This window comes from Lethenteron reissneri, chromosome 9, assembly GCF_015708825.2.
Source record: "Lethenteron reissneri isolate LAM-NWPU_2019-01 chromosome 9, ASM1570882v1, whole genome shotgun sequence".
Classification (NCBI taxonomy): domain Eukaryota; kingdom Metazoa; phylum Chordata; class Hyperoartia; order Petromyzontiformes; family Petromyzontidae; genus Lethenteron; species Lethenteron reissneri.
Window position 1 is genome coordinate 1,380,797 of NC_083787.1, and position 13,339 is coordinate 1,394,135.

The following is a 13,339-nucleotide window of genomic DNA, read 5'->3' on the forward strand; positions in this document are numbered from 1 at the left end:
GCCAATGGCGAGACCAGGCCCGAAAGAAGACTCTCTCTGGTGTAGACCAATCAGTTTCAAAGACAACACCATATATTATCAGATCATGTTTTGTTTGTATGTTCACCACAAATGCGTGTAGTGAATGCAGAAATGATTCCTTGCAAAAGGTTTCTATTTGGTTAGAACATCCTACCACCTGTTTTATTGCCAGAAAGGGTAAAACCTATTCTTATTTTTCATACAAAGTACAGGAAGTAAGCTCACCACGCGCGCATGCGCAGTGAAACCGTCGCACATAATAAAGTTCGCCGGAGTCTATGAGCGGGAGGACCTACGTAACAGCACGGTTACTCTTTATACAATTCTTGACACCGTGATAACTTAATTCTCACACCATGGTAACTGCTTTTAACTCTCGCAACCATGGCAACTCCTAACGTTCACCATCATCTTCATCTATCCTTTTGCTGGATAAAGAGACCTCCCCAAGTGTCACCCCTCACAATCCTGCACTGCTGTGGAAACTCGCCAGCGTTCCCTCCTTTAGCTTGCACTCTAAGTCACGTGTCGTGCCCCGGTACATTCACTTTTCTTAACAGCCATTAAGATGCCTCTAGCTTGCGTACGTTCCAGCCCTGCAGTGTGACCTTGTTTTAAGGGGAGCATACACAACAACAAAAACCCAGCGGAGGCATGGCCGTCAACGTTGAACAAACTTTAAATAAATGCTGAAACCTATACAGAATAATTAATTATATAATCAGCGTTGTATCTATAATGCATGCTCGTCTCCCACACCATATAAGAGGAAAGGCTGCGACACCCATTGTTTTCTCACTTGATGTTAAGAATAATGAAGGGGGCTTTGTCATCACACCGATGGGGGGGGGGGGGGGGGGTGCTCAGGCCCCCTCCAGCTATGGGACTGCTGTGACGTCTGTGCACAGAACATGATGCGATTTTATGGTACAAAGCATGCAGTTTTGTTGCAGTGCATGCTGTGATGTCACGGTGTAGATAGATCCCACCCTGACGTCACAGTGCACAGTGATAACAGTCCATCAAAGCACGCGGTGATGTCAGGTCACAGAGCATGATATGATGTCACATTGCACACAGCATAGTCACATTATACAGAGCACACTGTAATGATCCAGCCCTGTAATGTGACATTTCTTTTAAAGAGAGGGAATACAAAAACACAGAGGAGCAGGACAGGGTATATTTTAAACACGTGACACACACGTGGAGCATGCATATTGCTCTAGTTGACTCACTAGGTATGAGGAAAGGCTGAAGCCCATATCTTGAAACTGGTGTTAAATACTGTACCAACATTCAGATTTTTACGAATTTTCCAATAAGTGTTGCCACGTCTTTTGCAGCCACGTGCGTGCCACGCCACCAACGAACACCAGCCAAGAAAACACAGCCTTTGTTTCCGCCTATAGACTCAAGATTCCGTGATTCTTTAAAAAGTGCCAATTCTGAATGGAATTCAAAAATGGGATTTTAAATTGTCCCATTCAGAGCTGAAATGTATCAAGTGTCAACATTCAGATCCAGTTCCCAATTCAAAAACCAAAATAGTCTTCATCATTCCATTAATATTTTATTTACATTTTATTAACTGCAACAATATACTGTCGTAACAACCCTAGGTTCAAAGCTACTGAAGCTGTGAAATGGCCTGTCCATTTACTTTACTTGGAATAGATGGATGAATTCAGTATGTACACACTAAAATCATGAGTGAAAATCCTCACAAAACAAAAATTAAACACAACAAAGGAGAGAAACTTAAGTTGGCAGAATAGAAAGAACATATTCAAGGCTTTTGCAGACTTACTGTGCGAGTAAAGTTCATACATTTTACACAGAACATGTTTAAAGGTAGGTATACAGTATTTGACAAAAACCATGCAAAACAGTTACAAAACCCAACGACCCAATAATATGACGAAGCTTTTTTTTCTCTCATACAACAATCACTTAATGAGACAGAGGCATTTGCACTAGCCTTGGGGAACAGCTTGTGAACCGGGTAATGTTTGTGAAACCTTGAGCGGTTTACAAAATGCTAATTGGCAATATTAAAAAAGAAAGTGGGAACAAATATCCGGGTTGTTTTGTTGTTGACGCACATTTCTCACCACCGTTAAGAACGACGGCCATCCTCTAGAGGCAGCTGTAATGTTTCCAATTTGGCGACAAGTGGATTGGAGCGTGCATTATTTTGAAACGCACCCGTGTGTGTTTTCACCATTAACATGCTCATAATGCGCCTGACTGGTCATTTGATGACACTAAGAAAATAATTGGGGGGGGGGGAGGGAAAGTCAGTTAAGTCATAATAGAATTAATGATTCTAAATAATCACCTGTCGGTAATACGCAAACCAAGGGAAAGGGCCTTAAACAGCTGTACAAGTACTTATCCTGCGGTATAAATGTTGGCGCAATCCATTGATAAATACCAACTTCTAGCCTGTCTCAGCCCTCTTGGCCAAAGTCGTCTGTGAACTTCTGGAGCTTTTTGAGGTCTTCAGAGTTGACGGTGGGCCGTGTAGTGGCGAGTGAGCGTAGCATGTCCGACTGCAGAAAATATTTAACAAAGCACAATTATTTAATCGGCAAATGCATAAAGAGTTCCATGCATTATTAAATACATAACATTATCTGTATATGAACATGTATACAACAAACAAATGCAGCTTATGATTTTATATATATATATATAAAATTTTACTGCATAACTTAGCATCCGTTTAGATACATTATCTCATTCTCAATTAACTTTCAAACAGGAACCCCAATTGGACAAAATAATTATAAAATATAATCTCTTCCTCGCTGCACCAGTCACAGTTCCACTGCTGGGTTATATTGTTTCCGCCTGAGGACGACCGCTTGTGTTGCGATCGAAACGTCGTGATATATATAGTTTTTCTACCTACGTGACTTTACCAAAAGAACCAAAGAGTATGGATTCCTGCAGTCACGAAAGCTTCAAATCAAGATTGACGTACATACATTTCAGTGAGTTTTTGTTTCACTTAGTATTAAAATAGCAAGCTCAAGGACTCATCGGACACTAAAACTATTTTTAATCCCACATTAATCTTAGAAAAGATGCATACCAAAGTACAAGGCACCACCGCACACTATTACATTTCCCAGGGTTTCTATTGGATAAGTCCCTAATAGCAATGGAACATTATATTAAAGTTTTGTTAGTATTGAATGTGTACAGTAGTTTTAATGTCCCTCCCCAATTTAGACAGAGCCAATACATAACCATTTAAAACCTTGGTTAAAAAACATTGAAAAGAAAACCGGAAACGGTTTTACCGCAGAGACGACAGGCTCCAGCAGCTTATCTCCAGGGACTTCCATCCAGGTCATCTCAATGGCATTGGGGTCCCCAGGAGAGCATGGAGTCAGCAAGTCATCCACAATCATATCTGGGTCATCTCTTGAAGGTCCTCGTACCTGCTCGACACAAACAACAGTATACATGTGAGCTCAACGCAGAGATAAATAGAACTCTTATACAAAACCAACAGAAAGCAGCAAAGGTGCTCTTTTCATCGAGGCAAGTGGCTGGTGGGGCAAGCAATGTGAAAACAAATCTATTGCAGCGATAGTGATGCACCATTTTCTTGACCTCAAAGTTGTCAACAAAATGCTGAACTGCAGCCTCACTGTGTATGGGCTCTACTAGACCATCAACGCTCTGGACAGGGTCAATGGATGGCCAACGAGGCCAGATGGGGCATCCAGGATAACCCTGTGAATGCAAACAGGTGCCAACTATGACGCATATTGGTGGACTTCAGAAATGCTCACAAGAGCGTGAATTGGGCACGAATAACCCTGGCAGTAATTTTACTCTACAGAGCTGGTACTCGTACGTAAAATACATAATTATAGTTGATTCTACAGTTGCATTCAACCTCTTCCAAGATGATGGTAGAACTTCTTTAGCATCGTACGTAGCCAACAGTGCTAATCGGAGGTGCGAGGAAGGACAAACTAGACAAAAAACTGTTATAAAGAAATTAGTTTCCAATCTAGATTTAAAAGTGCATATCTCCAGTGGCTTTCTAATATTAGAAGGAAGAGGGTTCCAGATAGCCACAAAAGTACATCTGAAAGTGCGCGATGCGGTAAACCGTCTTTGTTCAATGGCTATACAAAAGCCGCTGCAAGAATGACCGGAGTTTGCGTGATGGTTTATGCTCCTTGACGAGATTTAGGAGATATCCGGACATTGTGGAGGAGAAGGCCAAACGACAGATTAAAGGTGCTCGAGTGCTATTTCTAATGAAGGCCCTTCTGCCAGCTATGGCATGAGAGAGCAATATGCAGGGCTGCACCTTTACCTTACCTACACACACACACACCATGCCACTTTGTGATGTTATGGTTTTGCAACATGAAAGAGGTTGAAAGTCTTTTCAGTACCAATAGCACCAATAGCAATTGAAAGACTCGCAAGTTTAACAGTCGAACTAAAGTCACTCATTGTGAATTATGTACAGTGAAAAACACGATGCAGATACTCCCTTAAAGTATGCACGCATAAGAGTGTTTTACTGAAAACAGAAAAGACAGAATCATGTATTTTCAGGTCTATACCAGCTGGCTTACCCACATTGATAAGGGTATGCTAATGTGAAGAGCTGGGACAATTAGTCGATTACTTTGTGTGTAGTCGAGTAGTCTACTTAATTGACTAATTGAAATGGCTAACTTTCCAATATCCTGCATCCTGGAGGCAGGACATCCCCAACACACCACAACCAAGCAAGAGACAGCTGATGATAACGCTGTGACCCAGAGACACATGTGGGGTGAGACCGTTTCCCCCAGATATGTTTGTGTTAGTGACCAGTGGAGTAAATCGAGCGGATGATCAATAATCGCTTACTTATAGAATCACAGAGTCCAGCAGCTCTACTCATGCGGACACCACTCACCCTCTTGAAGTGTGTGGCGGACTGCACTTTGCGCACGGGCTGCATGAGGGCATCGCGCACAACGATGCTAATGTCGGCTCCAGAGTAGCCCTCTGTCTTTTTGCCGAGTTCACGGAAATCCATCTCCGACAAACTGAGCGGAGTGTTACCCAGGTGCAGTTTGAACATGGATAACCGTGCCTGTTCCTCTGGCAGTGGAATGTAGATCCGTTTCTCAAACCTTCGTTTACAAAAACACAAAGCACCACCTTAGAAAATGTAGGCATACCACACGATAAAACACTTTTCCTTGCCGGTCAATGCTTTTTATCGCAAAAACTTGAATTTCTTGAACAATTTGAAAGTAAATGATACTGATTCATACTTCATATTTAATCAAAAAATGAACTTTTGGAAAATTTTAGAGTAAATATGGAAACTTTCAATGCTGCTCCTGCTTCGTTGTACTGAAGTAAAGAATGAAGACATTTTTCTGGTCTTTATGATAAAAAAAATACTTTTTTAACTATGTACTGTGCTATATTGCCTATAATTCAGTCCTCCCTTAATTAACAGCTTAGTCCCAATGAGTTATTATCTGTTTTTGATATTTATTAGCTTTGGTGAGCTCGTATGCATGCGAAACTAAAAAAACTAGGTCCAAAATAATAATACAACATGTATAACCTTTTCTTGTACCTGATAAAGGCCTCCCCATGGCGTGTCGGTCATGAACATTTTTTTACCATACTTCACCACGATGATCAGTACAGGTTGGTAAAGGGGGGTGCACAGCACCGGTTCAGATATAATTCACCACTGATGCTAACCAACCGTGGCTGGGAATCGAATCCAGGTTTCTGGGTTTATAGTGCAGTGCGGTAACCACTGCCGACACCTGGCATTTGCTTATACGAAAGAAATACTGTTCAAAGATAGGACAAAGTGGTGTGGTGTTACAACCATTTCATCAGATAATGATGGGAAGCATTTGAGGTGGAAGCCACTCACCTCCTGCGAATGGCAGAATCCAAAGTCCACGGGATGTTGGTTGCCCCCAGCACAAGAATACCATCATTGTCAACTCCAACGCCTGTGAAGTGTAAAAAGCATTCATCAAGCCACAATCCTTAATGGCAAAGAAACAAGCGTTAAACCGGTGGGTTCTCAATCTTTGTGATATGGCAGCCCCCAAACAACAACACTGGTTCCCATGCCCCCACCACAGTCCCCACACCACTCTTCCCTCAGGTTCCTAATACAACAATAGTCATAACTCGGTATACGACCACTTTGGAATACGTCGAATTTGGTATACGTCGCGTTTTGACGAGACAAAAATGTCTTGGGATACGACGTCTTGCTTGGGGTACGACGCGCTTGCTAGAACTTGTATGGGTCGGGATGAGTCACCGCGTACCCGCGTAGACCCCGTTCACGACTCCTCCCCTTCCTCACCACCATCCTCGTAGGCTATCAACTCCTCTCAGCAAGGTAAAGTGATGTTAAATGTAATTTTTACTTCAATTTATTTATGCATTTATTTTAATTTATGTACGCATTTCAGTAATAAGTAGTGTCTAAATTATTTTATACAACCCCATTAATGTATAATATGCCATATAAAATATAATTTCTTATACTCTGGAACGGATTATTTCCTTTCCCTTTATTTCTTATGGGAAAAATTCGTTTGGTATACGTCATTTTCGGTATAAGTCCTACCTTCTGGAACGAATTAACGACGTATACCGAGGTACCACTGTACATAGACCACATGTCTATGCCTCAAATCAATTCTGCGTTAAGGCATTTAAAAAGTGTTTTTAATTAGTGTTCTTTGGCACTGCAACATGTCGCTCACATTCCCCACGCATATTCAAAATGTATCTCGCGCAGTATCCATGCCGCGGCCTGCGCTGCCCACCGAAAGGCTTAGTTGAGACCCGCTGGCTGCCTTACAGGAAGTGATAGTGCCACATACCCTGCATCTGGACCAGGAATTCTGTCTTGATGCGACGTGCCGCCTCGCTCTCATTTTCATTGCGGGAGCCACACAGGGAGTCTACTTCATCGATGAAGATGATGGAGGGCTTGTGCTGACGTGCCATCTCGAACAGATTCTTCACCAGCCTGAACAGAAAATGAAATTCCACGTGCATGTCATTGTCTACCATGAGCCACTGATCACAGGAAAAAAAATAAGCAGAGGTGAGCTGAGTTAGTACTTGGATAGAAGACTGCCTGGATATACTGGGTGTTATATAGACTTGGGTTGCAATGTGGCCAGCAAATTACAGTAATGGATTTCAGAACCTATCTGTATAAAGTTTTCAGTGCTACACCCTCTGTTTTCTCCAGGTATACTCATTACCTCCCACATGCCCAACACCAATTAATGGAATCCTTCAAAGACCGCAATGCATGACTTTCTTGAGTAAAAGGGTTTGGATTAAGGGAGGTTTTCCTGGGTTTATTTTTACAGGCCTTTGTTAATCCACTGCTGGATGAAGGCTACTTTACCCTGAATCAGTCACGGGAGTTGACTACACTTCACTGTAATGGTTAGTGAGGATTGGTGAAGGCTAGTGGGGGGGGGGGGGGGGGGGGTCCAAGAGTGGTTTCAGATACTCACTAAACACATTAGCACATTAGCAGAGACCGAATCGAAATCACGTTGCAGGGTACATAGCGCAGAACGCTAACACCACTTGCACTCCTGTTACACCCCACTGGTTAAATACTTTGCATTATTATTGGGCTTAACAATGATGGTAACTGCTGATTATATACAACTTCTCAGTGCAGGAACAATACTTACTTTTCACTCTCACCCAACCACTTGGACACAAGGTCCGATGAGGAGACAGAGAAGAAAGTGGAGTTGTTAGCTTCAGTGGCCACAGCCTTCGCCAGGTACGACTTCCCTGTGCCGGGTGGTCCGAAGAGCAAGATGCCACGCCATGGCGTGCGTTTGCCTACCCACCATATAAATGATTAGGCGAATGATAGCAGAGTTGAGTACATGAGAGCCTGCAAAACCAGTCCTAATACACATTACAAAAACAGTGACGAACAACCAAGTTTGAGGATATGATGTTGTGCCGCTATAGAGTACTTTTCGGGGAATGTTACGTCAAAAAAAATGTACGCTAAACATGATAAACAAAGAATCCTTAAAGTAGGTCTAATGACTGAACACAATGTTTCACATTTAAGGGATATACAAAAACCACAAGTATGTGATGAAAACATGTGCACATCCAAGTTTGGCTTAAATACAAAAAGCATAAATGAATGAATGCATCTTCAAATGGCAAACAACACCAAACAATGAAAACTTAAATACATACATGAACTTGACATAAAACTATAAACGCCTGAAATAAAAATAAATGTAAAAGATACATATACGAGTATTTTGCCAATGGCACATTATGTAAAAAAATGTAACCAAGACAATGCTATAGGAGGGATCTTCGTTGCTATTACAACAAAACAAATTTCCTCTACCTGTGAAAAGATGTGGGAATTTTATAGGCAGAATGACTGCCTCCTTCAGCGCCTCCTTGGCCCCTTCCAGCCCAGCCACGTCACTCCATTTCACATTTGGTTTCTCCATTACAATTGCACCTGAGGGCAATATTAATCCGTGTCAATAAAACCATCAACAAGCCGGTTTTCTCAGTCACCGACTCAAGACTTATTCAAACAAACTTACATGTTAACAATTCAAACCACGAAAATAAAGCACCAGCAAAAAACAAGGAAACATTGCGATGCTGCATTGGCAGTGGTACACAAGCACAAATAACAAATGTATAATAGGCAACATGGCCACTCCTCACAGCAGTCTGCAGAAGGCTATGAAAAAGGGTCATTGCACAAAAACTTGTCTATTATATAAATCTTCTTGGTTTTTTCGGTAAAGTCACGTAGAATGGAAACAATAAAAATAATAAAATAAAACATAATAAAATAATTCTCGACAGACCTGGTCTTCACCTGATGACGGTTGCTGTGGCCGAAACGTTGTGAGAATTATTTTATTATGTTTTATTTTATCATTTTTATTGTTTCCATTCTACGTGACTTTACCGAAAGAACCAAGGAGATGAATCCCTGCAGTCACGAAAGCTTTAAATCGAAATATTATATAAATGTTCATCCCAAGGGCAGTGTTATTGGCAAACAACGTTGTGTTTTTAAAAATCAACAGTCTTACTTTGAAGCTGCTCTTGCATTTTTTTCTTTTCTGGATTTTCACCTTCACTGTCACTGTCGCTGCTGGTGCAAATGGTAAAAACGCATGAGCTCAATCACTGAACTTCACTGAACAGTAAGTTTGCATTTTATAATAAAGCACACAAAGTACGTAGAACTGTCAATGTGTGGATGTGTACAGGATGTTTTATTCACCCTTTGTCGTTGGACTGCGACTCCTTGACAGGCTTCTTGCCACCCTTCTCCTTGGTCCGGAGGTATTCTTTCAGCTTCTCGGCACGCTCCAAATACTGCTTGCATTTGGCTCTAATGCTCTCTTTGGCCTTCTCGCTTTGGGCTTCATCTACAAGACATTCAAAACCGTGAGTGATATTCACGTACCGCATAGAACGTAGTCAACGCAGCGTAAGGGCGCAGAAAGAGCAAACGTATCAGTCACTTGATTGCAGAGAAAAAGGTCCTTTGACTTCACCAGTCTTTGTGGACATGGATAAAAAAAGATGTCTTGTACGTGTTGTTCCTTAATTAATTCCACTTTTATAGTTGAAACTTACACTTAATGGCATGGAGAAAATACTCCACAGAATGTTGGTAAAGCCTTAGTGCTTCTTCATAATTCTTAGCTTTGTCTTCCTCTGTAGCTTTGGTGACAAGATCTATTGCTTTCTGTAAATGAAAAAAAGTTGAAGCAGTAATTAAAACAAAGTAAAATATCGCCAACGGAATGCACATGGATCAAGTAGATGAGACTTTAACTCACTTATGCCTTTTTACACACAGTATGAGTACATCTGAAAATATCAAATACAGTGAACAATATAAAAAGATTAATACAGATATGTCGGCATTTTTTCTCAAGTAATAAAATGATCTGCACGGTGCACATCTTTCGTGGCATTTTCGCTGTTCTGTAGTTCCATAAAAAATGTACATTGTTTAACCTCAAACCATAACATAGTTGTGATATGTCGGGAACACTGACAGAGCCACGTATATCTAAGATAAATAGAGTTTCACGTAAAAAACCATGGCATCCAATTAAGTGAAACACATTCCTTATTCAGCATTGATATTGAATGAAGCAGGTATGCTGAATAAAAAAGACAACCAAGGTGGAAATTAGTTTGGTCCCAATGTCGCTAATGAGCTTAGGGAAGAGAAACAAGATGATGATCCTCAACTCATGTAGCCATATTGGACATGCACTCAAACATTTTCATTCAGTACAGTATATGTATGCAGAATATTTAATGCTTAAAAGAAAAACACATTTGAACCTGGCAATTAAATATCACTCGAATCTTAGCAATTAACTAATCATTTACAAATATCAAATAGTTCCAGTGACAGTGGAGGGTAAGAGATTGTAGCATTACAGGACCATGAGGAATAGGCAGCAGCTCATGATGACGCATTCAAGCATCCTCTCTGAATGACAAAGGCGTGATGCTGGCCACCAACCCACTCGCGTGGGATGTTGGCCTTCATAGGCGCTTGCTAACAGCACTCGCCCCAACAGTCTGTTAAGGCTGTAGGAGGGATCTTCGTTTTTATATGGGGGAAAAGTGCAGTGGATGGAACACTCTGCTATGAACTCAGCGACACAAGTTCAATCCCAGCCATGGCTAAGGTCGGTGGCAGGTAACATCTGAACCGGTCCAGGGCTCCCTCTAGGTTATATTGGCCTTTATTGAGTGCCTGATGTTGTTTGTAATCATCAGCACTAGGGAGGCAAATGTGGCTGGGTGTGGTTCTGGCCACACCATCCCCTTTTGTGATCTGCGTGCCTTAAGAGGTGCTCCAGAACATCACTTGCCGAACAGTCTTAAAAGTCGATACGGAAAACTTTGTCACCGTAAATGTGTGGATGTACACATGTTTACATTTAGATGAAGCAATCAGACCAGTTAATGTGTAGGAATAAGAGTGATTGCGGAATTTCCAGAATGCAATGGATATTGATTTGATGAGGAAGATTTTATCCAGCAACGGAGACGTCTTGTGATGATGCATGCCATTATATCTATGCATGTGTACATCCTGTGTAAATGTGTGAAAAAATATACATGTGCACGTGTGTATAAGCGTGTGTCATTGTGCGTTTAATAATCTATGTGTCATGACTACCAGCCATGTTCTATCCAATGCTGAATGAAGGCCTACCCAAGTAGCCATTCATGACTGTCTTGCGATGCTAAAATCCATCTTGTTTATACTTACGAGCTGATCTCATCATTCCACCTCTGCAGTGGTCTTACTCTCAAGCGTGTTTCCCTCCTTTCGCTATCATTGTCAGTCCCGTTCATAGGATATCACCCCTTCTAGCGATGTGCCCTACCCAAGTATGTTTACTTTATTTCACAGTAAATATGTTCAATTTGCACGAGTTCGTTCCCCAATGACTATATTTATCTTCCTGTTTCCGAGCGTAAATCCCAACACGCATCCTCCGTCGATCTTTATGCAGTTTTCATTTTTCGTACCTTTCTTTCCCCCATTTTCTGTCAATGTCCATATTTCTCAGTCATGTTAGGTAACACACACTAGTTGAAAACTTACTTTAAGAACACTGCTTTTCATTATAAAATGTTAGTAACCAAAGGACATTCCTGTCCTTTCTTACCTTTCTTATGTCATCATTTTTATCCCACCTGGCTTCGATAATTGACCTATAAACTCTTCCAATTGTGTCCTGCCAATTATTATTTCCTTTTAATCTGGAAACCTGTTTTATATGACATTTAATTTACTTACATTCATATTCCATCTCACATTGTAGTCTTCGTTAACTGCTTCCATAATCCCCTGTAGTTGCAATCGGTTGTTGTATGGACTGTCATCAGCAAATGTGAGACGTTGATAATTTCAATATTCATTATGCCTTATTTTCTGAAATCGAACTCATGGGGAATATCTTCTTCTATCAAGAGTATCTCGCTGTTCGATATCTTCTAACTTAGGTGGATATATGTATAGTTGGAATTCCACGAAAAAAACTGAAAGATGAAGAAAGCATGGATCCGGTCAACAATCACAAGTCGGTGCCATCACATTGACTTTTAAACCGTGGACTTGGGCAATGACATGGCGAGGGGGTCGTGGCTGATGGACGAGCGAGCCCGAGAGGAGCGCTGCTGCCGCAGAGATGGCGCCATGAGATCAACTCATCTGTAAGAGCTCGATGAAGAGTGCCATCAACAGGACCGTAGGGACACCTTTCCTACCAATAGCTCGACAATTGGCTGACAACGAAATTGACGTCTTAAATGTTGGTGTATACGCGTGTAGGCCAGAATGATTTGTATACTCGAGGAATTCTATGCGCTATACAGATCCTTTTCACAGATGTCTGACGTACATACGTTTAATGTAAAAGTCGCATTCATCGAGCACTAACCAGTTGACACACCACGTCTCATAGCTATGAGATGCTAAGGACTTTGATATTTCCCAACTTCAAAACCCACACGACACACGCGCGGCAAACCTTATCCGATACTTTGTCGACATTAGCCTCACTACGACACCCAACCGCGGGAGTGGCCGCTCCGCTTAGCGCCGCTCGCCGGCTTCGGAGCTCCTTGCCGGGCTACAAAATCCAGGCAACGCGTAGGTGCCACAGGCCCAACTAGGCCTCCGGGCCATCGCCCAAACAGAATGCTTCGGGGGTGGGGGCCGAACACTCGCAACCGCCTCGTGGCAGCCGCGGCGAGCGGGGGAGGTAAGTCGGCGCAGCAGCAAGTACCTGCAGAGTCGGTGTCGACGCCATCGAGAAGAAGTGAGAGACGTCCCGGGGAAACAAGGCGCCACACGGGGGCTGATCGCGCTCCCTCTTCCGCGTCTCGGCAATGGCGGAAGTGTACGTCACGTGGGGGGGAGGGGGGGGTTAGATTCCGTAGCGTGGATGAGTGGCGGGCGGGGGGTCTCAAGGGGGTTGGTGCGAGGGGTGTTTCGAGGGGAATGTCAGGGCTACGACGGTGTTGGTGTGAGGTGAAGGGGGTTGAGGTATGGATGAGGGAATGGTGAGAAGGCCAGTGAGGGAACATGAGAGTTAGGAGTAGGGATGGTGAGGCGGGTTCTCTCCCCGCGTGCGCGTGTGAACTGGGGAATGTAGAGGCGGTTGACAGGTGACGTGAGCCCGCGTGTTGCAACCCGCATCACGTGGGTGACGTC

At 42.5% G+C, this 13,339-nt stretch overlaps 1 protein-coding gene across 2 annotated transcripts; it reads right to left on the bottom strand.

Annotated features, from left to right (window-relative positions):
* Positions 1-1,061: 1,061 nt before the first annotated feature.
* On the bottom strand, positions 1,062-13,060 carry LOC133340411 (vacuolar protein sorting-associated protein 4A). 2 transcript variants are annotated; one of them, XM_061548608.1, is made up of 11 exons: positions 12,912-13,060; positions 9,721-9,832; positions 9,362-9,509; positions 9,168-9,226; positions 8,456-8,575; positions 7,764-7,920; positions 6,927-7,075; positions 5,954-6,035; positions 4,964-5,183; positions 3,333-3,473; positions 1,062-2,576 (listed from the first exon to the last, which is right to left on the bottom strand). In XM_061548608.1, the coding sequence occupies exons 1-11, from the start codon at positions 12,933-12,935 to the stop codon at positions 2,475-2,477; spliced, it is 1,314 nt and encodes a 437-aa protein (XP_061404592.1). In that variant the 5' UTR covers positions 12,936-13,060; the 3' UTR covers positions 1,062-2,474. The 2 variants fall into 2 exon arrangements, with proteins under 2 accessions (XP_061404592.1, XP_061404591.1); XM_061548607.1 differs by having other exon boundaries at positions 9,168-9,229.
* Between the last annotated feature and the right edge of the window lie 279 nt (positions 13,061-13,339).